Source organism: Azolla caroliniana, unplaced genomic scaffold (assembly GCF_043228905.1).
Source record: "Azolla caroliniana isolate FFs.n. ecotype wild unplaced genomic scaffold, voAzoCaro1.0.p SCAF_6, whole genome shotgun sequence".
Classification (NCBI taxonomy): domain Eukaryota; kingdom Viridiplantae; phylum Streptophyta; class Polypodiopsida; order Salviniales; family Salviniaceae; genus Azolla; species Azolla caroliniana.
This window is the reverse complement of record NW_028230441.1, coordinates 5,000,808-5,027,904: the sequence shown is the minus strand read 5'-3', so window position 1 is coordinate 5,027,904 and position 27,097 is coordinate 5,000,808. Positions and strand designations below refer to the sequence as shown.

Here is a 27,097-nt window from a genome sequence, read left to right as displayed (position 1 = left end):
TAGGAATCCTCCTCCTCCTCCTCCTCCTCATTATAATTATCATTATCATTATCACCATCACCATCATCATTCAGCTTCATATAAGAAGCAGAAGCAGAAGCAGAATCAGATTAGAGATAAAAAGAAGAAGAAGAAGAAGGAAGTCAGGACACATAATCCCAACTTAAGTTTTGTATTCTTTTGTTTAATATAACCTCACTCACTGCAAAGGTAAGGGGTACATGGATAATATGGTTTTTTTTTAAATAAAAAAAAAATTCTATTTGCTTGCTTAATGAAAAACCTCTGAGCTCTTTAGTTTGATCATCAGTCGAAAATCCCCCATATCTAGATATATATATATATATATATATATATATATATATATATATGTGTGTGTGTGTATATAGATCATATGCGGCTGTCGCCATGACGATGATGATTAGTCAAGCATCTTTCTTTTTCTTCTGATCATCCGATTAATCAAAATCCCAAGTGAACCAAAAAGAGACAAAACACAAAAAAGGTGTTTCTTTTCTTCCCTGTGCAGGAATGATCCCTCTCTCTCTCTCTCTGCCTTTTTTCATGCTAATTCTCTTTTTTTGTTATAATAATACATAGCCCCCCCCCAATTCCCTTTCTCTCTCTTCTTCCATTTGAGCTTTCAACTCACCCCCACCCAAAGCTCCCCCCCCCCCTAGAAAAACCAATGAGTGTGAGTGTCTCCTACATCCTCATCAGAGCAATCCCTTATTTAAAATCTCATATCGCATCAGAATTGGGAAGCCATTCCTTTGTGGATCCATTCATTACCAATTAATTCGGGCTACAGAGTTCATTCAGCTCCCCCCCAAAAAAAGTATGCAGACTGTGATTCTGCATGTGTGTGTGTGTTGTGGGAGAGAGAGAGAGAGAGAGAGAGAGAGAGAGAGAGAGAGATTATTAAAGTAGTGATTGAAGAAGCCCCATTATCGATTGTGTTAATTTCAAGGCTTTCTCTGTTCTCTCTCTCTCTCTTGCTCTCTTGCTCCTCTATGTTGCTGATTTTCAGAGAGATAATTAGAATGTACAATGTGGCATCAACTGCTATTATTGGGAGCTCTGTTCTTTCTTTCTTTCTCTGTTCTTTCTTTCTGAATCTCTATTTATTAGTAAATGAATGATCTTTAATTAGTCTCTCTCTCTCTCTCTCTCTCTCTCTCTCTCTGCTCTGAATAATCCCCCCTTCTGTATTCTTTCTTTCTTTCTTTCTTCTTCTTCTTCTTCTTCTTTGTTGCGATTCCTGAGACTGAGTGAATGATCGGCGCAGACCGTACGCCCTCTGTTTCTCTGTGTCTCTCTGTCTCTGTCTCTGTCTCTGTCTCTATGCACACATACCATACCATACCATACCATATGTATGTGTGTATACATAAATATATGCAACTCGCAGGAAATTTTCGAGAGAGAGAGAGAGAGAGAGAGAGAGGGAAAACAAAGAAACACAATAAAAGAGAGAGAGAGAGAGAGAGAGAGAGAATTGGAACCAGAAAATAAAAAAGAGAGGCAAAAAAAGAAAAATGTTAAAAGAGAATTGTTGAATCAATCAGCAGAACAAACACAAATCAAAAAAGAAAGAAAAAGAAAGCAGAATTATATAAGGAAAAATGTTCTGATTAATTTATTTTTTGGTTTTTTTATTTTCTTCTTCTTACTTTTTTTTTTTTTTTTTTTTTGGGCCCTCTTCTCTCAGATTCCAATAAAAGAAGGAAGAAATCATAATAATCATAATCATAATAATCATAATAATAATAATAATAATAACAGGGGCAGAGACAGATGCAGAGTTTAGCTGTTTGCTTTCCTTGTGTGTGTGTGTGGATTATTTCTCTGCACTCAGCGCCGCTGCATTTTCATAACACAAATCAATTTCAATTCCTTAGACTCCTCCCATTTTCTATATATTAATTTTTTGGGGGCATGTTAAAACAAACCAAACAGAACAAAATTTATAACCCCCCCCTTCCCTTCTTCCACAATCCAGATTCCAGAGTAAGCATTTTCCATTTCCTGATTACAGAAATTCTAATGGGTTTATAAATTATAGCTCCTGCGATTAATAGTTTCTCTTAATTAATATACACCCCCCCCAATAGTTTATCTTCTGGGCTTTCTGATTTCTTCTTTTCTTTGCTTTTCTTTCTTTCTTCCTGTACCACTCACCGATTCTTGCTTCTTTCTCTCCTAATCGAATCGATCTATCTATCTATTCATGCGTTTGTATGTATCCTAATAGATTCAGGCTCAACGTTATGAAAGATTTTGCTACATATAATTCTTCCTCTGCTTCATCTCCTTGATGATTGATTCATTATTTCTGCAGAGCAGTAGGAGGAGGAGGAGCAGGAGCAGTAACAGTAACAGTAGCAGGAGAGGCTAATCTTAATGCCGTGATTAGCAGCTGCTGCCGCAGAATTAAAATCAAACAGAAACTACACTTCTATAACTCATGAAATCACACCAGCCCTACTCCCGCAAAGATAAAAGACTGACGTTAATTCTCCTCTAAATCACCATGCTGGCTTGCTGCCCACTAATCGCGTCTTGAGCTCCGCTAATCACCAAAAACATCTAAACATACATATCAGTGCCTACAGCTAATTGCCCTAAACCTAGTTCCCCCTGTGTTGTAGTTCTTCAGCATGTTCATCTTCCTGCTAATCAGCATGATTAATGTTATGTTCAAAAGGAAGCCGCGTGCTTATGATGGAGCTGGGATCATTAATTACAGCGGGCCCTACGTCTTCTGCGGCTCCTAATTTATGTGGATTAGCAAGCAGGGTTGCTAATCACCATCATGGTGGGTGCAATCGGAATTATTACAGCCCTTGTACGCATGTAGGTACCGCTGATCAGGATTACCATCGACTTAATCCTGTATTAAGACGGGTGGAAAGCCCCTCTAACAACGATCAGGTGGCGTTGAAGAAGAACAACGAGAGGAAGATTACAATTAAAGAGCAGCAGCTGATAAATCACGCTCCATTAACTGAAAACAGGTCGCAGAGCATTTACACCATGTCGTCATCCGCTAAGCCTAACCCTAGTCCTAACTCTAACCCTAACTTTAGCTCATTAAGCAATCTCAACCCTACCAAACATAACAATACTAATAGTTCTGTGCCATTCTCATCTCAACTCCTTACCACTACCCCTAACCCTAACCCTCTCTACATTAGCGGCGGTGATTACAGTGATTATGCTAATTACAGCGCGGCATTAGCCGCGACCATGGCACAGAAACAAGAAGGCTCAGGTAATCAGGGTGCTAATCATTCAGTCCACTCCAGCCTAATGCACCTGGGTTCGAATGCGGGGCAGGATCACCATCACAGCATGAACGATTTCATGCCTATAACAAGCAATTTCAGCAACTACAGTAACGACAATAACAACAACTCCGCCTCCTCCTCGAGGTTAATGGATGGGAGCGGAAGGGCAGCAGCACAGTTTAGCAGTAACTACTCGGATATGGAGATATTAAGGATAAGCCAGCCGGCGGGGGGGATGAACTACATGGGCATGAACAGTAGTAGCAACTCGAGATCGGAGGAACAGGGCAATGCCAACAATAACAAGAGCTCCACCACTACTGGGACTACTACACCCAGCTCCACCAGTACGCAGCAGCAGCAATTGCTTGTGGACTGGGGCACGATGCAGCTCAGTAGCGCGGGTGCGGGTGCGGGTGCGGGTGCGGGTGCCGCCTCATCGGCCGGCAATGGCGCCGGAGCCTCCTCCACCTCCTCCCATCTCCATGAGCTTCTTTTGCTGCCACGTGTCGAGAGCACGAACTCCTCGTCCGGCCTCAATGTGAATGCGCACGAGGCGGCCGCGTCTAGGGCTGCCGCCGACCTCGCGATGCACCACCATCACCATCACCGCCGTGCCCCTGCCCACAACCCGATCATGCATACTAACATGGGCATCAAGGCCCATCTAGATATCAACACAAACCAACCCCATGGCCACTCTAACCTTAACCCTAATTCTCTCCTCATGATTAATGCGAGCTCCCTTCATGACAATGTCCCACATACCCCCCCTCCCTTCCACAGCATGATGACCACCACCACCGGCCCCGGCCATGGCCAGCACCAGCACCAGCACCCGCTGGGCGGTGGACAAACTACGCTCCCGTCCCGGGATGATCATGACCCACAACAAGTCCCTGGGCTGCATCATCCCCATGCCTCATGGACCATCTCCAGCTTGCAACAGGGCCACGCCCATTTGGACAGCCAGATGAGCATGATGAATGCCAATGCTTCAAACTCTACTGCCCTTGACAATTTGTTCATGGCACAAGAAGCAGACATCCATCATTTGGGCGGAGGCCATATGAGTAGTTACCCGTCTGCGATTCCCGTTCATCTCAATAATCTCCGGTCGGCGGCAACTGACACATATCATCACCATCATCACAATCAATTACAGCATTATGCTACGCAACAATCGGGGGTGGGACAGGCTCAAGGCGCGTCGGGAAGCTTGTCCCTGTTCATTCAATCACCGACACATCGCTCAGCGAATATACTTGGAGGGGGCAGCGGCGGAATGGCCAGTATGGGTGGCAGTACGGGCGGTGCTAGCTTAACCCACGAAAGCCGATACTCTCGCTCCGGTAAATTTCCAGCACATAGAACTATATGGATCTGTCTGAAATGTTTTCTTTTTTTGAAATGCTTACCTTGCTCATATGCTAAATCTCCAATGATGAATATTTTCAATGGATATATTTTTGTCTGTTCTAAAAAATCTGTAGGGTCATCGGTAGGGGCGCTTCGTAATTCCAAATACTTGAAAGCCGCGCAGCAGCTTCTGGACGAGTTCTGCAATGTGGGGAGGGATGTGCTCCCGAATCTTTGGAAATCATCAAACTCCTCCTCCTCCATGGCGGCTGCAGCGGCCGCCAATACCAGCAATAATGATGCCGGAACGGCCACCATGAGCACAACTGCGGGGGCGGCACAGAACGTGGGGGGATCTTCGAGCTATGGCATGAACGATGCCCTGCCCACGGCGGCCACTTCGGCTTCGGATCACGGGAATGCGAGCACCACGAGCCATCCGCAGAGCACCGCGGGAGATCAGCAGAGCGGCGCCTCCCCGCCCATCACACCGCCCAAGCAGCTACCTGCAGATGAGAGGTATCAGCTCCAGATGAGGAAGCTACGCTTGATTGGAATGGTGGAAGAGGTACACACACTCCCACACATATACATACATACATACATACATACATACATACAATCATTCTGAATACATCTCTGCACATCTGATCTTTCACTGCTTTTGTGTCTCTGTTTCCTCTGTTTCGGTGTATGTGGTTTAGTGTTAGTGTGCATGTGCATGTCCATGTGTCAACGGGGCATATTAATGGTAGAAGTGCAATCTGATCACGGCTTAGCAGTTACCCATGTGTAAGAAGAGAATCTATTGCTTATGAATTGACACTAATAGCAACATGTTGATCATGAGCTCTCTGTCTCTGTCTCTGTGTTTCCATATATTGTTATATTATACCCACACATACATACATACATACATACATACATACATGCATGCATGCATTGATCTCCATGCTCCCACAACAATCTAATCTCTGCCAGTGGCTGCAATAGAATGCTTTATCCCACCTTGCACCCGCCATGCCATGGCCAGCTTCTAGTAATTCCTTGTAGCACCAACTAATCCATTCTATCGGCGAGCCCCATATATATATATATATATATAACACGGGACTGTATCTATTGGTCATGCAGCTCCTGTCATACTGATCTGTCAGATTTCCACAAATTATGTGGAATCAGTAGAGGTCACACAAACTCGTAGGTTTGATACGTGTATGTTGTGAGCTTGTCGGAGACCTAGCAATTACTGTATATGTAATGTCTGTGGGCGATTATATTGCTCCATGGTAACCTCAATCTTATAATCATAGCTATGGAGGAGCATGTTTAGGCAACATTAACAGGATACCATGAGTTCATTTATTGCCTATACCTCCATACATCAACTAGTCAAGATCCATAAATCAGGACTAGCAATATGCCATAACCAAATTAATGATCTCGCAATATGTATATATAGAGATATTCATAAGTCAAAAAGGAAGGGTCGAATAATTATATGCCATTAACCAATGGGATCTTATAATACTAAGGCATTGACATTTCAATTATAGCCATGGGAAACTAATAATTTGTCGCTATCCAATAATGTAGATTTTCTGTGCCCCACCAATAATTTATAAGGATAATCGAGCCTGGATGGAGCGTGCATAATAAAGTAACCGCCAACAGTATAAGCTACTATTAAGATATTAGTAGTAATACAGAGGATTAGAGCGGTAATATCGGCTGAGAAAAACATGGAAACATACAAAACCTAGGATCACCTAGCTTATCAATCCATGCTGTATTATACCCTCAGTAGACATTGCCCTAAATTTACAGTTACCAGACCATGTTTTAAATGCTTAGTTATCCATGATTTTTGCCACCTCCGTAAATACTTACTCCAGTTCAGCCATATGATTATAGGACACATAATTAACAATCAAGGATGAACATAATGCTGAACAATCAGAAGTCTATGATTATAGGACACATAATTAACAATCAAGGATGAACATAATGCTGAACAATCAGAAGTCTTGTTGTACGCCATGTGCGCAACGAAGCGATGAGTTACTGTTCAGTCTTCTATATTTTAAGATTAATGTAATTTCGCCTCGCCTGGAAACATTCATAGAAGTCATGAGGTAGTGATGGAAACCCTAATCTGATATATTTCTCAACTCAGCTCGAAAATGTCCGTGGAAAGGCATTGGATATTGGCTGTCATCCACACCATACATTTACACATAAATAAATATATGTATCACAAACCTGTATGTGGCAACATGATAGATGTCCATTGGATACAACTCTACTTATGGACAGATATGGGAACTGAAGACGTCTAGTACCATGCTCTACCTCCAATCACTTAAACTAGCTATTAATCCTTGCCAATGAAATTATGAGACTCTCTATTAGTGAAAAGAGGATTGAATTTATTTTGTCTTGGATTTTGTCGAATTCACTTTAGAATACATGGAGCTGCAGATTCAACTCATTAAATCACCTCGAAGAATTTATCATTATATCGTCGAGTGAGGATTAGCTGTCTTATTGGAGAGCATCATCCACTGAGTCCTGATATTATTTGAATGAATTTTGGAGACAATTCGAATAATCCTTACACTGAACAATATGCTGCATGTGTATGGTGCATGTGAAAAATATCACTCATTAATAATCTATATACTTAAACAACCTATCCATTTCGGAGGAGCTCTGGACCTTATTTCGCAACAAATTGTTAGAATCCTATATTACAACCTAGTTGTGAAATTGATTATATTATGGTATGAGAGTTATGATGTGTTAATGGGTGGGTGGTGTAGTGAAAATTTATGCAATGTGCAGTGTTATGGGAAACTCATCATTATAGCTCCTGATTATATTTCTCCAAATTACTTGAATTCATTTGAACCTAGTCTCGTGCCATGGCCCATGACCTTTTCGAAATCTGACATATTTTTACAAGAACTCGGGATAGTTTATCACAACGTGAAGTCACCATATTTAATCGTCCTTAGAGGTTCTTCCAAACACTCATTAACGAGCTCCTAATCTTTATAATAATCAATGCTCTACATCATGCTGAACAATGCAAAGATGCTTATAATCATTACTTCTCTCTGATCTAAAATTGTAGAAAACTAATTCATTCTCATAAATCGCATGATCTAGTCATACATTAACATGACGTCGCAACCCTAGCTTCTCACCCAACCCCCCTGAATAATCTTGACCTTAACCCTCTTACAAAGGTTAAATACAATTTTGTTAATATGTTATTAATCCAGTTGCACGTGGGTTAAGAATCTGGTTTTATGCCGCTTCTTGACCTTTAGAAAATATTGAGATTATATTTAACCCATTTCTGAATGTAATTTTCTTATATGAATTATAATGTTGATCCAAAACAGTTCTCCGTAGTCTCTTTATACATTTGATCCAAAATGTTATTCCATGTATCTCTAAGCACTATATTGTATCCAATAATTACGATGTTATGAAAAAGGTTGATATGTTAATTTAGTTTTCGGTGGTTTGATATTTTCAAACTATAGACGTTAAGTTTCCATAGCCAATATTGTCGAAAACGTTCAAACAGCTCATGCTCTTTTAGAACAAGGAAATGTAAGCCTTCTATTTAACGCCAAAAACACGTTCCATAAGGGAAATGTCATCTCATTATAAACGTTACCATAGATTTACGCCGTTTTGTTGTAAAACCTGATCCACAGTGTGAGAGAACAAAATATTTGTTGCTCGATGTAAAGTATAACTAATTCTACCACAGGGCTATTGGCTTAAAGCCAATATTGGAACTGTCTGTAAGCTGCTGACTAATTTAACACATACATTCGGCAGCCTATTGAAACTGCATTCAAATTTTTCTGCCCTTGCTATGTAAATATTATTTCAACTATGATTGATGCAAGCAAACCGATTTCTCGATTTAAACTCATGGGCATATTTTTGTTCTGTCTTCACAATTAGCATCTAAAACCATGTGGGATTAGTAACCTTTATAGCATGATTATTTTCAGAAAGGTCATAAGCATGTCGACTAGACAACAGGGGCAAGCAAGAAAACATGATGCTGTATGCACAACATGTCATGCCTTACATCATGTTGAGGATACTATACTCTTTAATGTGTGCAAAATATGCAATAAATTGTACACTTAGCTTCATTAGCCAACAACTTGCATGATGATAGTTTGAAAAAGAAACATTTATCATGTTCTCCGTCACCAAGCTTGCTCATACTATCTATACATTCATACATACATACATACATACACATTTATCCTTTTCTTTGGCCATGGAGAATGCTCTCAAGAACATCCAGATCCACTGAGTGAACTTGGACATCACTGCAGAATACCTATCCACTAATCATTCATGCTCGTAAACCATCTCAAGAATCATCCCATTACATGGAGTACTAGATCATTATCATGGATCGGAAACAACAGGTTTTATTTTTGTTTCAATACGAATAATTTGAATTCACTCATATAATTTGTGCTCATGATTTGTCTCATATGCTCATATTTCCCTCTAGCATATGATTATTTGATTGGGCTACCACATGATCATGAGCTTTGTTAGTGTTTAAAGAAGCATTGAATCTTTTCTATCTATCAACCACCCAACCAGCCACATATGACAATTTTCATCAAATATTATATCTGTCTTTTAATCTAGCCACTTAGGACAATGTAATTGACCATTTGTCATCCGTGTACAATATTTGTAGCCCTCGTATCACTTTCTCTATATTGGCTCTATCTCATAGATTCAAACCCAAACTATATCATAATATGTTAATTAGATGATTGTATGTCAACTCTACCAATATACTTTATACGATGGGCATGAACATGTGACCTTAGAAGCATGGAGAATATTTATGGCATGTAATGGTTGTGTATGAGACAATATGTACACAACGATGCCTATGTGGAGGCCATGTTCGCAATGTTTTGCTTGGCCTATATGTAGAGACCATGTTGACAATATTTTGCTTAGCCTCTTTTTTGCGTCCCATTGTAGTTGTTCTTATGTAGAAATTGACTCCAATTTTTTTTCCCAAGAAAGACACAACATTCATATTAAGAAAACACCCAAAGGCTAAGTTAGGTAATGACAAGGATTAATGTAATGACCCGCGTGCTAAGTTCTAACTGGCGATTTAAATAAAAATTCTTCGGTGTAAGAGTAGAACCACTCCACCTTGTCAGAAATCCACCTATAAAATATTCCTTCATCCAATATGGCACGAAACTCCAATCGTTGTAACTTTGCCCATTGTGTATTACCTTTTATGTTATCCAAAGAACCTCTGAGATTATGTACAAGCTCTGTGGCCTAGAAATTATCTGGGCAGGACTTTTCGTCACATTTTGGAATACCTTCAAACATCTGGCCTTCCAAATATACCAAATTGTTGTTTGCCTTGCTTTCTACTATTCACACAAGACAAAACCACACTTCCTTTATCACATCTTCGTCATCCTCACCCTATTATAATGTGGCTTCAGTATGCCCCGAATGTTTTCACCTTAAAAACGAAAACACCATAGAGGCTCTAGCTCCTTATATCTATCGTATATTAAATATCAAGTTGACTCTATTTCTCAACCTGCTTGATTTTAAAATCCATTGCTTGCAATAACTTGATCACAAAAGAGGTGGTAACCCTCATTGAGGGCTTCTCAAATTTGTTGGTTGAATATTAGGTTTCTTGCTTATTTATGTGTAAAATCAAGTTTTTGTTTAATAGTTCCTTAAGTTTCCATATATTTAGAGATAAAGGTCTCTACATGTTCTACTCTTTTAGGTCTCTTGCAATCCATATCATTTTGTCTGCACGTGGGAGAATGCCATAAAATCAAGTTTGTGTTAAATAGTTTCTGAAGTTTCCATGTATTTAGAGATAAAGGTCTCTACATGTTCTATTCTTTTAGGTCTCTTGCAATCCAGATTCCATATCATGTTGTCTGCGCGTGGGAGAATGGCATAAAAAATCATTGCACAGAGAATTATAGAGTCAAATATGTAAAAACATGTAGTGTGTTTGGTCAAGTCTACATAAAATTAGAATGGATATATATGTATAGGTAATGTGGGGAATTATTGTCTTTTTGCATATAAATGTTTTGTAAGTTCCAAGACATCAATGCATAGTAAATGGTTTTTTAAATTAGTGTAAAGGGTTCTTTAGGCATATGTATATAAAATGTTCCAAGATCTATATGGCGGGGCTATTACCGTTCTCGTTCTTCCCAACTTTTTCTATTGCCTCCAATTTGCAGTGTGGATATCACATCAAACAAACATATTGGAAAACTGTGCCAAATGTACATAAATATCTAAATCCATGATGTTGACAAAGAAACTTTAGTTCCTAATTGCAATATAGGCATTGCATAGCTTTCATAGCATATAATATATGTTGGAAGGGCAAACTACAGTATGCTCATCATTAAGAATATAAATACAACATTTCACGTAAAACGTCTTGTAATTTCCTTGGGACTTGGATTATCTATATCTGACTCATTCTATATGTATATAATACTATCCATATTGCTCTGTTAATCTATAGATGTTCGGGTACTAACTATATAAACCTAAACCCAGATATATATTATGAACATAGACAGAAGCTTGGATCATATGAGTAGTTGTCTCTACTCTCATCTGACCTTTAATTGAACATGGAGTTATATCATTGACAAGACAGCTGGCAAACTCATTGTGTGTATTAAATCCAAGTGTAGTATTATAATTTATGTACATATATGAATATAAAATGTAAAACAATTTAAGATTGTGACAGAATGTCTCATTAATGCATGATGGTAGGAATATGTGTGGTCATTGTTATGATGCAAATATCTGTATAATTTTTTATTGATATAAATTTCATGCAAATGGCTGCAGTTGGACAGAAGGTATCAAGAGTATAGGGATAAGATGCAGCTGATCATCACGTCGTTCGAGTCGGCAACAGGTCTTGGGGCAGCCGCTCCATATACAGCATTGGCTCGGAAAGTGGTGTCCAGGCAATTCCGGGGCTTAAGGGATGCAATAGGGGACCACATTCATAAGGTGTGCACTGCATTAGGCGAGGAGCTGTCGAGTGTCCCCATTCTCAACAAGGGTGAGACCCCGCGTCTTCGTATCTTGGACCAAAGGCTCCGCCACCAACGTGCCCTCCAACAGATTGGCATGTTCCAACAACAACAAGTGTGGCGGCCTCAACGTGGCCTTCCTGAGCGCTCAGTCTCTGTCCTCCGCGCCTGGCTCTTTGAGCACTTCCTTCACCCGTAAGTCATTGTCTTTTTGGTCCCTAGTTTTGCATAGTTTATATGAATCCACATTGTTTTGCTTCCCTAGTTCACCACCATCCATAAGTAGTATAACATCAAAATGGTTTGTGATTATTTTGATTCCTTCATAAATGGGTATTGTGTGTGTATGTTATGATGTGAATATGAATCATATGTGCGTCTAATTTTTGAGAGGGATATGCATGCATGATATTTTATATATGTTTGCTTGTGTATACACATATGTATATTTACAACACACATCTGTAGATGTATATATATATATATGTATATACACACACATATATGTACAGAGAAGCATACGGATACAAAACGGATGCTTTTATATATGTAATTGAAAATGTAATGATTCTCCAAATGCAATCATACTTAGGAGGCAATAAATAGCTTATTAATCATTACTTGATTATGAGTTGGGAATTTGTTCATTCATGATTGGGCTTACAAAAGTATACCATGACGAGAAATAAATATAGCAGACTGTTATTCTATACATTCATTCACACATGACACAGATATATAAGGTAGGGATACATGCATGCATAATAAACTGTATGCAATTAATTACATACATACATCATCCATTCATATACATATCATACAATGCATCGTAAAACTCAATAAATGTATGTATAATATAACCATACCTAATACTATATTAAAGCTGCATACATATACATATATGCTACATGTATGTATGGAGTGAAATATATATTATGTAGAGATGTTTGGGTAATGCATATATGTATAGGATTGATTCAATATACTGCACTGTTTTGCCTTCTTCACAGATACCCAAAAGATTCAGAGAAGCTAATGCTGGCGCGACTAACTGGTCTCACCAGAAACCAGGTAATTGGTCAATTCCTTCCCATTTTCTTCTTCTATAGTTCTTTCACCATATTATCTTGGTAACCAATGGCTTCATATACAGTTAATTACAAGCTAGCTAGACAGTTAGAATGAGGAATACTAGACAAATAAACATGTAATGAACCATTAGGAATCTTATTACATTATCGACATTGTGGACTTTATAGTGCCGATTGTTATTTGGGTTTGCTTGTTGAAAAGCTTTTGTGGTTACAAATTTATTATCATTTTCACCAGGTTTCGAACTGGTTCATTAATGCGCGTGTGCGGCTCTGGAAGCCCATGGTGGAACAAATGTATGTGGAAGAAAGCAAGGAGTTGGAACTTGCGAACAATGATCAAGGAGCTACCAGCAATGCAGTCACCACAGCCAATGCAGTGGACATGTCGTATAATACATCAGCCACTACTGCCATTCTCTCTACAACGTCCTCAACGCCTCCTCCGGCTACGAGTGTTGTCGGACCAGTAACAAAGGATGAGTCGGGTGGTATTATCCTGAGCCATGGCACCTCCACAACTGCTACCAATACTACTAATAGTGCCTCCAGTAGGCAAGTTAGTATGGCGCTAGATCATCGTGATCAAAATGTAGGTGGAATTGGGTTCCATGAACAGAATACAAATTTTCATCAGCCGAGGCGATCTTCGTCATCATCGGACCACGATTTCGGTCAAAATGCGAGTGGCTATAATAACAGCCAGCTAGGTGGTGCATCCACATTGACAGCCTCCCGGCATATTGGTCGCCTATCTGGATCAGATCATCATAATATGTACACTAATAATGCTGGTGGGGATGTTAATCAACGGCACCTCGGCATTAGTGGACCATCTGGCGCATCGATGAGTTTGTATAACAGCATGGAGCAACTTACACCTATGCAGCAACAACAAAGATCCACGGCTATGGTCAGCTTGCATACATTAAAAGAACCCCATAACGAATCATTACATCAATTGGGCACACATCATCATCATCAACAACAACAACAACAACAATGTTATGAATCAATCCACAATATGGGACAACTGGTCCATGGATCATCATCACATGCAGATCATCAGATGAATAACATGCATCATGGGTTAATTAACACCAGTAGTAATTTCATGAAGAGCGGGGTTTCACTTACCTTGGAGCTTCAAAACTCATCCTCTCACATTAACTTCGGCAACAATACTACGATTAACACTAGTACTAGCAACAACTCACCGGATCCAAGTGCATATAGTAATTTGCAGCTTCAGCAACCAGCCACACCTAGCTACACTAATGTATATGGTCGAGCACCCATGCGTTTCAGCTAGCGAATGTAATTCATTGTAATTCATCGCAGCAATCGTCGTCGTCGTCATCGGAATATTAATTAAAACCTACATAATTATTATAACTATTACTACTACCACCAGTACTACTACATTATATATGCTTTACTAGCACTACTCGAGCTTAAAATTTACTACTGCATATTAATTCATATATGATTGAGATAGTGAAGTAGTCTATATACATTTGCAACTAATTTATTAGCATCGGCCTTAACTTCGACTTGAGGTAGATTATAATTGTTGTTGTAGTACTCACAAATTACAATTGCCATTTAATGTTGGAGGTTTTTAATGATGCCAGATTAATATGTTTTAATGCTAATTCTAGTAGTGGAGCACCAATACCCCCAAAATATTGTTATTATTAACCTTGGATATTGACATTTTTATATTACATCTTATTAGTCTTCGGTGGGTGCCGGCCAGACTCCCAGGCAGACCAATCCCAAATATTTTCTGAATTATATATGTCATTTCATAACAAAACAGAAAACAATGTACTTGAGTTCATTTTCCCATGATATGCTTTATTTAACAGCTTTTTCCATGTTTAGATGAAGACTTAATGCCCAGTGTATATTAGCTATGGTGATGATCATAGTTTTGGAAACTTCTAATAGAGAATTACTGTTCTTGATGGTTTGTAATGAGATCAAGAAATAGATCATTACATTGGCATGTTTCTCGTTATTCATCCATAATTTGATTTTGTCTCAATATAACAAGTGTTTCTCGAACTTTGAAATGAAGTTACATCCATGAAGGGACATGCATATGTGATCTGAGTACACGTTATTATTGGTGATCCCATATTGGCTACAACCAAACGGTTTTACAACACAACACTCCATACAGTGTTGCATGTACAAATAGTTCAAGTCTTGTGAGTTGTAAAGTGTCCAAATGAAGTTGGGAAGGACGACAACCAAATGTTTTGGCAAAGAAGAAAATAGTTTTTAACCACATATTAGATTGACAGATTCCATTCCATTGGATTGTGTGTAACCATCTATGTGCAAAAATATCACATAGGATTGACATGTGTAATTATGAAAACAAACCTAGTGTTTATGTCAAAGTGTACACATTATATGATATACATATATGATATACTAAATGCCAAACATTGTTTGCATGTAGTTTATCTACGTGCATGATCATAACAAAGATATGCCTCATTGTTATAAAATACCATTACATTTGCATGTGGTGTTTACATGTACATAATATATACTCATGGTTTACCATACACCATAGCAAAATGACACATCTCATGAAATGTATTCTATCGTGATGCTTACATTTGATGCAATACATAAGGTTAATTATTAATATGCACTACAGTGAGAATATGTCTCCTAGAATGTCATGATGCTTACACACACTCGTATTTATTAACATGGTCCCACCATGAAATACTATAGCATGGAAGTTGTCTCATGTAAACACATGTTTCTTGCGCATAATAAACTTGCCACTAAGTCTTACCATGCATCATATCAACAAGAGAACAATGGAAAGCCGTGCGTGTAAGTCACACTTAATCTCATATTGAGCAAAGAGGAATCACAAATCCAATGTGTCTCGTAAAGGAGCAAGCAACTCTCATACATTAATCGTAGACCTTAGATGCTGATTAGGGTGACAAAATGTTGGAATCAAAGCGATGGACGACAAACCAAAGGAGTATGTATGTGGAAGTGCCCATATAATTGTGTCTATAGAAGAGAAACCTAACTAAATGTAGTAGAGAAAGCAAGTGACATGATGTGGCACTAAATTTGGAGGCCTCCCTCTATTCTGTCTCTTTCCTCTGGTTTTCTGTTTCTCCTTCTAAAAATGCATCCCACATTAGTATTACTTTGTCCTGTTATCATTTTCATTCCATTTCTGTAACACATGTCTAATCGGTGTAGAGCCACCCTTCGCGTTGATTCTCTGCAGGACCCAGATGAGCTTCAGAATTCCCCTCCTGCTCAGATGATGAATGTTGTGAAGAATTGGTTTGCCAGCGAATCCAGCACATGGCAGGATGGTGTCTTCTATGCTCTCTGTGCAGCATACTCTGTCGTGGCCGTCTTTGCACTGGTAATGTTGTATGTTGCTTAATGCTTCTCCTATTATAAATCTACCATAAATTGAACTCATAATCACATGCTCAACAGAAGGTTCAATTTAATATATTTTATCTAGACTCGCTCCAACGTATCTTTTTGTGTGTGTGTGTGTGTGTGTATCAATGCTCTGTTGTCAAGAAAAAAATTTGCGTTTTATGCTCAACCAGGGGGTTAAGTTATTTATATACGTATGTCTGTGTATATATGTACCTATGTATGTCTCTGTCTGTAAATATATTTTTATGTATCTACTACGTGTTTCTGTAAATTTATTTATGTCTCGATGTATTATGTGTGTTTGTCTATGTATATATCTATGTTCTATGTACTATGCATGCATGGATGCATGTGTGTCTATATATTCTTTTGAACGAAATTTGGATTTCTTACTCAAACGAATACATCTGTTATAAGTGCATCAAGATGCATGGATTCACAATTTGTTTATTATATTAATTTGTAAATGAATTAGTTGAAATTTGTATCAATATGATTACTTCCGTGAAACAAAATGCAAATTCTTCTGTAAATGAATTTGCTAGAATATATGAACGTGTTAGTTGGATTTTGTAAATTAATTAGGCTGATTTAACCGTAACATCTTCTACATTTTCTTTATTTTTTGTATTTGATAAAGATGCCATAATCTAATGTTTCCACCAGATACAATTGCTGCGAATTGAGGCACGTGTACCAGAGTATGGATGGACTACACAAAAGGTGTTCCATCTCATGAATTTCGTAGTCAATGCTGGTATGGACATTACTTATAGGGAGAAACTCTGCAACACTACTGAATATTTCTTTATTTTCCCAAATGTCAAAAATTAGCTATTTCACCAAATGCCCATGGTCAACCGCCAAAAGAGCAATTATCTGTGCTATATGAGTAATTACATGATTGCAGTGTGTTTGTCAATGCATGTGTTTTTCAGCAAACTATATGGTCAATTCTTTCCCTTTCAGGGGTTTGAGCATTGTCATTTTGTGGAAAGATTGTAAGCTAGGGGAATTTGGGGAAATAAAGAAAAGCTCAGGTGTTTCTGAGTTTATGCTTCACTCATATGGTTTCTATTTGTTAAACCGTTAGCATGAGAATCTCCTCTTACAGCTCGCGCACTCATTTTCGGTTTCTATAAAAGTGTCTTCTCTTTTCATATTCAGGCAAGTAATTAATTAAGTATGTTTTCTTTTGAGCGTATTTATCTAGAGGACTCATCATGAGCTCACATTTTTTGCATATGGGTAGATCCTCAAGGTTATTCTATTGGATCTTCCTGGACTACTTTTTTTCTCCACATATAGTCTGCTTGTTTTGTTCTGGGCAGAGATATATAACCAGGTTTGCCTAAAAGTAAAATTAAAAACTCTTGTTGTTATTAAGTGACATTGAGAATGTTTGTTAACAATTATGAAGAACGGATTGCAGGCAAGGAGCATGCAAACTGATCAGCTTCGGCCTGGATTTCTTATAATTAATGGTATAATCTATGTACTACAGGTGAGACTTTTTCACTAACATTGCCATACGAGTGTCAAAATTTGAAGTCAATTTCAATTCAGCTATGTTCTGTGGCTTATGTTTTTTCAATCTTCAGATCATAATCTGGTTATTTGAATGGCTGAAACATAATACTGCAACTCAAACTGTTATTAGAATGTTTTTTGCAGGTAAGTTGTGTTTATCTTGCCAATTGCTAAACGTTTGGAATTTGAAAGTATCATTGAGTCTCTTGTGAATCATAATGTACATGCACTTTGAAAACTCAAAATATTGAACACTAGAGTTTTGGTATTGCTATATTCTAACACATTCGTGGTCTCTCAGATCTCAGGAGAGGATGTGTGTTTCTGTGGCCCGTATGCTACAAACAACAACAGAGCAACATAAACATTGTAATTGAACAAGAGAAACATACCAATATGCCCTCGGCTAAAATGAACTGATGACCTCATCAAAATGCACAGGGATACGAGTTCAGCATGATATACTTGTTTATGTGGTATCAGATGTCATCTCTATCTATGTGGCAACAATCACCATGACCTTGGTTTTCCAAAGTTTCTTTCTAAAGTCCACCCTGAATTAGGATAGCGCATGGCGGTACTGTAATCCCTCAATGAAATTTGAAATAGGCATTTTAGCAGCAGAAACCTTAACTACTGAATGTTGAACATTATGAAGTTGGTGTCTTGAGGTTTTCTCTATAAGATCCATATGGAAACGGTGCAATGCACCCTGACCTATGTTTCTAGCTAGGCCCTTATCTCAGGTTGTTTTGTTCCCCACAGTGTAGCCAGCCAGGGTTTTGTATTCATTTTCTAACCAGGCCTCTTAACTCAGATTTTATTTGTGACTTGTGACTTGTACAAGCTGTGTTCTGGGTAATTCTAACTTCTTAAATTCTCGAATTTTTTTCTTATTATTATTATTCCCAATATGTGATACATTAGGGCTAGATAAGAGTCTGATATGTGATGCATTTACTTCTAAAAGAGCACATTTGTCCCGACATTCATGTTATAATTGATTGAACTATTCTGGGCTTCAGTGTATATAAACCTTAGACAAGTGTCCAAACATCAACTAATGTAAATTTTATAAAATTTGTACAGCTGTATCCTGCATTGCAGCTCTTGGATTTGCTTTATATGGAGGAAGGTAGTGGAGAACTCTCTGCCATTTCTTCTCTTGAGTACTAATGTTTATTTTCGCAATTTTGAACAAATTGTATTGGATGGCTGGGTACAGGTTATTTTTTATGCTTAGGAGATTTCCTTTGGAGTCAAAAGGCAGGCAGAACAAGCTTCAAGAGGTACACCCACAGCTAGAGAATGAGTCCTAATGGAGATAGCATTGGGTTTTAATGTTATTAAATTAAAATATTAGTATTGAAATGTGTTGGTGGTGGTTCTGGACAGATAGGATTGATAACAGCTATATGCTTTACATGTTTTATCATCCGAACTGTTGTGGTAAGGCTAGCACACTTATATTGAGTTGTTTTCTTATATATTCTAAATATTTTACTTAATGCAAAAATACTACAGGTTGCAGTTTCAGCATTTAATCGACATGTCGACTTGGATGTGTCCAATCACCCTGTCCTAAATCTTCTTTACTACTTGGTAAGTAAAGCATATTATTGTAGCTTTGGTCTTCCTATAGGCAAGAACTAATTAAGCTCAGCATTTGACTTATAGCACTCATGGACGAGAATAAAAGGCATATTTTCATGCACATTTAATGTTGTTAAAGCACTGGTGATCTCCTGTTTTTTGAGTCTTCTCCCTGGCCTCCACTGGGGCTAGGTAACATTCATGTAGCCTGGATAGAGTGATAGTCTCTGCCTTACATATCATTTGACTTCACGATTTGTCATCATGCCCAAAACAATCAATTTTGGAGGATTCTCTTTGGTTATTTACTTGGGCATGTAGAGCTTGAATAGAACGATTGTACTGTTAATTTTCAATGATTCCTATACAAGATTGTTACCAGAGATATCTGCATATCTATAATTGGACTATTGGTTCACCTCCTGTCGAAATAAGTATACATATGTAATACAGACACACACCACATGAGCCTTTATATTTTAAAAAAGTAATGAAGACAAGTCAAACAAATTCATCTGACATGGAAGTATGCTTAAAGAAACATGCATATGAAATAAGATCATAGTTGAGGATGTTAGGCCATCAATGTCAGAAGTTGGAAGGACTCTCAGAAGAGAATTCCTAAACATTGAATACAAAATTGAAGAGGATGAAGTCTAAGGCTTTATTCTATCTACTGTCAGAACAGAGCTTGAATCTTACTATTGCATATTTTAAGGTCAAACAAGTTAGTGCCCAGTAATAAATTTAGCACATTATCTAACTTGGGAAAGTGCTTTTCTGTCTGCCTTGATCATGTAATAGTACAGCATAGCTATCTATCAGTGCTTCCGATTTCTTGTGTCTTTTGCTCTTCACTCCTGACTCTACGTTTTTCAATACATTATATTTTCTTCTGCATACTATACATATGTTTGTAGTACAGATTGTAGGGGCATTGGGGTAAAGAGAAATGGCAATGTCCCAACCTTTAGCCTACCAACATTGAATTCAACATGATATGAGGTAATGAACATAAATTTTCAACAAAAAGGATCTAAAACACTTGAAATCATAAAAACTATAAATTCACCAGTTAGTTTGATAGATTCTACTCATTTAAGAATCAAAATGAGCTTCGAGTTCCAATCACTTTCCTAGTCCACCATTTTCTGCAATGGAAAGCTATCCAACCATTAAGAGGGAAAAAACAAGTCTCAAGGCAATTAGTGATAGGGATATGATATAAAACTGAAAAGTTCAAGTATGAATGTGGCATATTCTTATCAGAACACATGTGCATGCTCTAACTGTTACTGTGAATGATGCCCAATTGCAACTTGGGAGCGGGTTTTGTGGTTTGAACTCAGCTAAGTTTAATTTCTTTTACTATTGTGCTCAAATCTCTCACTTGTATTCCATGTCCAGTTTCAGAGTAAAGATTTAACTGAATTTTTCTGATTGGCCATTCTGTAGATGATACTGAGAATCAACAGTTTTTTTTCTTTGCTTCTGTTCTGGCAGATTTCAGAGATTCTACCATCAGCTCTAGTTCTTTTTATCCTCCGCAAGCTTCCTCCAAAGCGCACGACGATACAATATCATCCTATCCGCTAGTGTTTTCTGAAGGAATGGAAAACATGCATTGCATGATAATGAACAGGTGTGCTGTTGCGCTCTTCGTACTATTCTTGAATCTGTAAAAGAGCTAATGACAACAAGATTTTTATGCTGACCATCATTGCATTAATTAGGATTGGAGAAGTTTATGACAGTATCCCATTGTCGGCAATTGTAGTGCAAGTGGAGATAATACGTTGAGAAATACTATGTACAGTGTTCCATTGGTGGCAAATGGTTTGTGTAAGTTATGTTGACAAACCGGCATTATATATATATCTATATACACCTCAAGGCAAAGGCTTTAACTGCATTGCAGTGTTTTTATTTGTTTAATATTTCCCACTGTCTCCTGTAAGTGTTCCATGATGGAATATATATGTACATAAAAAGACGGTAAGAGAATTCGATGAATTCCTTGGAACAAGGGCTTTGGAGATCTGGGAATGTGAGATAAAATATTTACTGGAAATTGGAACGATTTGTTCTTGAAGGCTTCATTTTCATGTTTCGAATATGGGTCACAATGATGGTGAAGTTAATGATCTTGCACACTATATCTTTGGGCATATTCTTATCACCTTTATTATTATTATTGTTAAATGTTTTTTCTTTTCCTTCTTTGCACTCCTTGAGCAGTTTATTTCCTTTACTTACTTGTTGTTCAAGCATTCATACCTTCAAGCTCTTGGTATGTTCAACTCGTGGTGCATGTATGGATGAATGATCTTTATGCATATGTAGGTGGTGTGTGATTTTTATGCATATGCAGCATATATACATATGCTTGATTTTTAAGCATGTGTAGCATGAGTAATTTTGAGTTGCTAAAATGCTTTTGCTATTGGGAGTAGATTGCTTTCACCTATAAAGCATGGAGAAGTAAAGCACAAACACAACTCAAACTAAGGATAAAGCATACATTGTGTGTAGTAATTGGATACTAGAAATATCAGAAAGCTTCAAATATATTGGATTTTATGATACATAAATCATAGATGAAATGAATGTGCTACCCACCACTTAGATGCAGGAAAGTAGTTCTTGTTTTTCTCGTCTACGATGAAATTCCATTTCTTTAAGTTTATTTTCTTGTTACAATTAAGTATAATTTTTGGCTTTGAACCTTAAAATTTTGAACCAAGATACTCTTCTTCTCTTTCAAAAATTTTATTGCTTCTCACAAGTGGGTAGTCTATAAGCGAACAAAAATACTTGCTTTTTAACCAGGTTTGGACCCTCAAAACTAGAGATATCAAGGTTTCTTGGGGATTAGTATTACTCTGGTCAGCAATGGTGGTGTTGGCTAGGCAAATCTCTGGAGTCCATTACAACATGGAGTATGTTTGCATGGTTAGGGCATTGATTCATATAACAATAGTGCTTGACAACAAGTAGCAAGTTATAATTGTGGATCAAGGTCAACAATTTGGTTTGTCAATATTGCAACAATCGGTAAACAATTTGCAATTGGAAAGGAACTTATTGTTCCATGCACAAATAAAGCACATTGAGGTGCACTAACACTACATTTGATGTCCAAGGACATCAACCTCAAATATCCATAGTGATTGATGAAAATTGGATATATTTACACAACAATTGGAGTGTAAAAGATTGGGCAACCACTTGATATGACAAGTTTGAGGGGTTGCAGGAGAACTACATACCTAGGTCCTTAATTATTTACATGTCAGATCAAGGTTTGAGTTGTAGTCACAAACACCAAAGCTAGCTTGCTCCATGTTCGTGAGGATTTGCATCCACTTACAATTTTAATATTGGCCTTCTTGCTTGGTTGTGACCTAGAGGATGCACACAATGCACATATTAATAAAGTTCGTAGTCAAGCCCTTGCCTTTGTAAAAAGTGCTAGTGTGGCATCTACCTTCGATAGGTAATTGTGGGAACTTCGAATTGTTGCTATTGTTGTTAAGTGTAGCACAAAGCATAGTGCACTTTAGTCAAATGGATGGACCCTTAAGCATGCAATGGCTATCATGGAGGATCGTGCTCAAGCTCAAGCTCGCGGCAATTGTTGCAAAAGCAATGTATGCTCTCTCTTTTGTCATCCTCCCATCAATTGTTTATTCACTCATTGTAATTCAAGTCATAATTGTCCCATCAATCAACTTGATCCTCTTGTTATGCTCCACGTGATTAAAATCATGGCAGTAACGTGGTTCCCTCAATAAGGGACACAGAATTATTGCCAAGGATGTCATTTATCTTTGTTAACATAATGGGTGGGGTAGTCATCATACATTTGTTTCAACTGGTGGATGCTTGTGGTCATCTTTGCCAAGATCTTGTACTCAAACTAACTTTACGTTGTGTTGACTCAAGTGGTAAAGAGTGTGCTAGATGTGAAGTTTACATTCAATTGTCAATTTAGTCAACCTTCATGCAAACGGCACTTTGTACAACATTGCAAAAACATGCTTCTTCCATTGTCTAGTGTGCTTGACATAGTGCATTCATGTTGAAAGTGTGACTCATCTCAACATGGTTCATGTCCAAAATGCAATCAAAGGTTGATGCAAGTCAACGATGTTGAGGGACATTCACAACAACTAAGTAAAGAGTTTAGAGAAAAGTAGTATCATATGGTCATACCATGGATAACACAACATCCAAATAAGATGTCAATTTGTGGAAGCCCCTCTTCGTGTTCTTGGTATGCCACATAAAACAAATGGGTTTCCTTTAGTGAGATACAACATTTAAACATGCAGTTGGGATGGTAGTATTTGTATTGTTGTCACTACCAGACTACCATACAAGAGAGTAAAATTTTGCAAGTTGTGAGGAATTGGTGTCCTTGGGGTGAGACAATGGGGGATGTGATTGGCCTTCTCGGTCATGTGAAAAGCATTGAGGTGCACGTCAGCCACACCCTCATCTCAAAACTTGAGGTAGGCTTACATCATGGTTTCTTCTTTAGAGTAGTACTCCGAAATTAGGGGTGTCCATGAGGGAACTATTAACATTGGTGAACTCAATAACCATATGAATATTGGGCCGATGCACTTAGCTAGAGGCAAATGTAAGGGTGGTTTTTAGAGGGCACATGGTAGCATCCTTGGTGTTGAGGCTCACAATGGGGTTGGTGTTATGGTTAACTGTTGAGAAAGTGGTGTCAAGCCAAAACAAAGCTTTTAAGGCAAACGGGCAAAACAATATCCCTAGGCATTGTCAACGAGGCTTGGGGTAAATTCACAATAATCAAGTAGGAGTTGCAAGGTCTCTTTGGCCAGTAGCCCGCATATGGCACGTCGAATAACACATATAGTGTCGTGGATTTGGGTTGGTGTTATCCGTGGGACAAAGGCACAAGGTGTGGAAAGAATCTTAAAAAGTAAAGGGTGAAAGGGTACAAGTAGGTCAAGTATGAAAAGGAGAAACGATCCGAGCATTGGTAGCCAAGAAAGGTAACTGAAATACAAGCAGCCATGAATAAAGGCCGAGGATCAGGAGGAAGTAGTTGAAGCGCACCAAGAGAAGAAAAGGCTATATAAATTGTTAAAGAGTGGAAGGAAGGGGACAAAGACAATATCTTATTATGAGCTAGAGTGATTAAGTTAGATAAAAAGATATGTACGAAAGAGAGAGGTTACCGATTTATAATCGGTCTGTATTACCCTTTGTAATTTTTTATATTCCATAATCAATAGATATACTATTGGGTCCTCTCAGTGTCCGTCTCCTCTAAATCCTATTCTCGATTTTGTTATTTAACCTATAAGGCAAAAGGTGCAAAATCGGTTGTAGCCGGTTATCGTGTAATTCGGTCCTACTCAGCCCTACCTTAATTTCCTATGCGACCACAATTCCTTGACCCGATTACTCATGCGAGTAATCGAAGGTGTTTTTCCAAGAGGGAGACAACAGTTGGTAGTGGACTCATGGCATTTGAGCAACATTCATAGATGTTGTCCACTATGGTTATGGTAGTGGCTCATCGTGGTCACCAAATGTTATCGTGGTTCTCGATGGTATTCTCAATCATTTAGTCTCTAGGGTCCATTATGATAGGGACTATGCTTCTATGCCCATAGTATCAAAATCATATAATGATGGTGGTCAACAATAGGTAATTGGCATTGAATGCATATACAACACAAATATTGATTAAACGTTTCTTGGTGCATATTGTGTGGTTACTTAACAAAACTTAATTGAGAACACTTAATATAGAAAAGTTAAAGGACACAGTTTCATCAAGAGTCAATCTTAGTAGAAAAAGGCAGTTGGTTAGCATGAATGATATACAAAGGGTGTGATAACACTTAGGACGAATATTCCGTAATTAGGAGCACAACATTACCAATGTTAGGAAACGGGGAGCAAGACTCCACTCGAGCGAAGTCGATAAAGGTTGTGTTGTTTAAATGAACGACATTAAACTCCACTTGCTCACACTAAGTACTTGCATACATAATACTATTAAGTCCATGATTTGAATGATAGAATCTTCTGAAACATTTATAAATTACATTATAGTATGATATATAACCCCTTTATAACTATATTATATAGAAAATCGATTCATATATCTATATTACTTTTATAATTAAAAGTCCATCGAGGCAAATCAAACTATTTGTGTTTTTTTATGGTGGTTTGTGACACATAGTGGTGAATATTCCACATAGATTGACCCATCAAGTAGGCTCCCATGATAATCTTAATTTAAGTTATTCAATTAGTTTTAGTAAGGTAGCTAGTAGACTTAGTAGCCCGACTCACAATAATAGTTTTGACGTGTTGAGCTAAGTAGAAGATGTGGTAAATGAGTAAGTGTGGTCAAAATTGGAGTTAATTGGTTAGATAATATAGGATATGTAAAACTCGATTCCCAACATTGGTTCCATTTCATTGAATCGAGTTAGTAGAGCTTTTGTTGTACATGTGGATCTTAGTACATCCAAGTATCATTCAGTGCTTTCTTCTGATCACTCAAATTCAAAAGCCAAATCTTGTTTCATGAATAAACAATTTACGTTGATGCAAAAAACCCTCTTAAATAAGTTTATAAGTTCAATTGTTGTGGAAGTAGTTGACGGATGTCTTCTTGCATCAAGAGATATTGTCAAAGGATCTGACCTTTATTTGTGTGGTTCTTGGTGATCAGCTAAGTTTCATTTCCTTCAACATTATTAGGAGTACTTAAGATTCAATTAGTTTTAGGATGGCTTTTGTTTGAATTTCATAATTTGTAGTTTGATTACAGAAAGAGAGAAATGATAGAGTCAACCAAAATTTAAGCAGCCAAGAAATGTCACACAAAAAACACTCCGAAGTCTCTTGCCTCAACGTTATACTTGATTTGGGAGCCCATCAAATCTCAAAGAGATCTCTATAGAGGTTACTAAAAGAGGAAATGTTTATACTCGTGATGATGACATGTGGTGATGGCATTCGCTCATGCATCTAACATAATTTCGAGATCCGGTTACCAACAAAAGCATGAAGAGTTTGCAAATGTCTTCGATAAGGGAAGAGGTCAGCTGGCTCTATCCTCGGGCAATTGATTGAACGATGGCCTTATTGATGATATATACTCTCACGATCGCAATATGCAGTCGTACGCAAAACAAATGGTCATGAACGGGTTCAACGTGGTGATGTCAAGGAGGAGATATATAATATCGATCTATTTATCTCTATATAAATCTATCTATCTATTGATCTATATACATACGTATATCTATGTATCGATATCTATTATAAGTCTCGGAAGTTACGATCGATCAATGTCAGGGGACTAGTAGGAAGGACATGAGAGAGCGAGTGCGTGAATATGTCCGGGTTGGGGTTGGGGTAGGGCCCAGGGGCGAGATGGAGCCAAGGTAAGTCTAGGATAGAGATATTAACAAAATATGTAACAAACAATTAGGGTTTATGGGGGGTTTTTTAGGGTTAGAAGGAGTTTTCTGAAATTGTGGTGGGCTACCCCTGCCCCTGCCCCTGCCTCTCTTCTTCTTCTTCTTCTTCTTCTTCTTCGTGTTCTTCTTCTTCCTTCCTTCTCTGTTCTGTTGCGGCCCCTCAGAGG

At 38.0% G+C, this 27,097-nt stretch overlaps 2 protein-coding genes across 3 annotated transcripts; both read left to right on the top strand.

Moving 5' to 3' along the window:
- Positions 1–2,370: 2,370 nt before the first annotated feature.
- On the top strand, positions 2,371–14,848 carry LOC147862754 (uncharacterized). Its single transcript, XM_087320959.1, has 5 exons — positions 2,371–4,642; positions 4,784–5,217; positions 11,592–11,977; positions 12,793–12,853; positions 13,112–14,848. The coding sequence occupies exons 1-5, from the start codon at positions 2,692–2,694 to the stop codon at positions 14,183–14,185; spliced, it is 3,906 nt and encodes a 1,301-aa protein (XP_087177085.1). The 5' UTR covers positions 2,371–2,691; the 3' UTR covers positions 14,186–14,848.
- Positions 14,849–16,036: 1,188 nt separating this feature from the next.
- Positions 16,037–21,557, top strand: LOC147862753 (tobamovirus multiplication protein 1-like). Of its 2 annotated transcripts, XR_015529949.1 has the most exons (13): positions 16,037–16,294; positions 16,987–17,077; positions 17,435–17,487; positions 17,573–17,665; positions 17,753–17,824; positions 17,922–17,994; positions 18,940–18,985; positions 19,076–19,139; positions 19,246–19,299; positions 19,375–19,452; positions 20,369–20,448; positions 20,947–21,085; positions 21,177–21,557. XR_015529949.1 is itself a non-coding variant. In XM_087321344.1 (12 exons), exons 1-11 carry the CDS (start codon positions 16,106–16,108, stop codon positions 21,037–21,039), a joined length of 906 nt encoding a protein of 301 aa, XP_087177470.1. In that variant the 5' UTR covers positions 16,037–16,105; the 3' UTR covers positions 21,040–21,085; positions 21,221–21,557. The 2 variants fall into 2 exon arrangements, 1 of the variants encoding a protein (XP_087177470.1); XM_087321344.1 differs by lacking the exon at positions 20,369–20,448 and having other exon boundaries at positions 21,221–21,557.
- The last annotated feature ends 5,540 nt before the right edge of the window (positions 21,558–27,097 follow it).

What these genes read in the sequence shown, in the direction of transcription:
- LOC147862754 (XM_087320959.1), top strand. Translation starts at nt 2,692, where the DNA reads ATGTTATGTTCAAAAGGAAGCCGCGTGCTTATGATGGAGCTGGGATCA. An exon ending in TTTGAGCACTTCCTTCACCC is followed by an intron (nt 11,978 to 12,792) that starts GTAAGTCATTGT and finishes CCTTCTTCACAG; the next exon opens with ATACCCAAAAGATTCAGAGA. An exon ending in CTGGTCTCACCAGAAACCAG is followed by an intron (nt 12,854 to 13,111) that starts GTAATTGGTCAA and finishes CATTTTCACCAG; the next exon opens with GTTTCGAACTGGTTCATTAA.
- LOC147862753 (XM_087321344.1), top strand. Translation starts at nt 16,106, where the DNA reads ATGTCTAATCGGTGTAGAGCCACCCTTCGCGTTGATTCTCTGCAGGAC. An exon ending in GAATTTCGTAGTCAATGCTG is followed by an intron (nt 17,078 to 17,434) that starts GTATGGACATTA and finishes CTCCTCTTACAG; the next exon opens with CTCGCGCACTCATTTTCGGT. An exon ending in TAAATCTTCTTTACTACTTG is followed by an intron (nt 19,453 to 20,946) that starts GTAAGTAAAGCA and finishes CTGTTCTGGCAG; the next exon opens with ATTTCAGAGATTCTACCATC.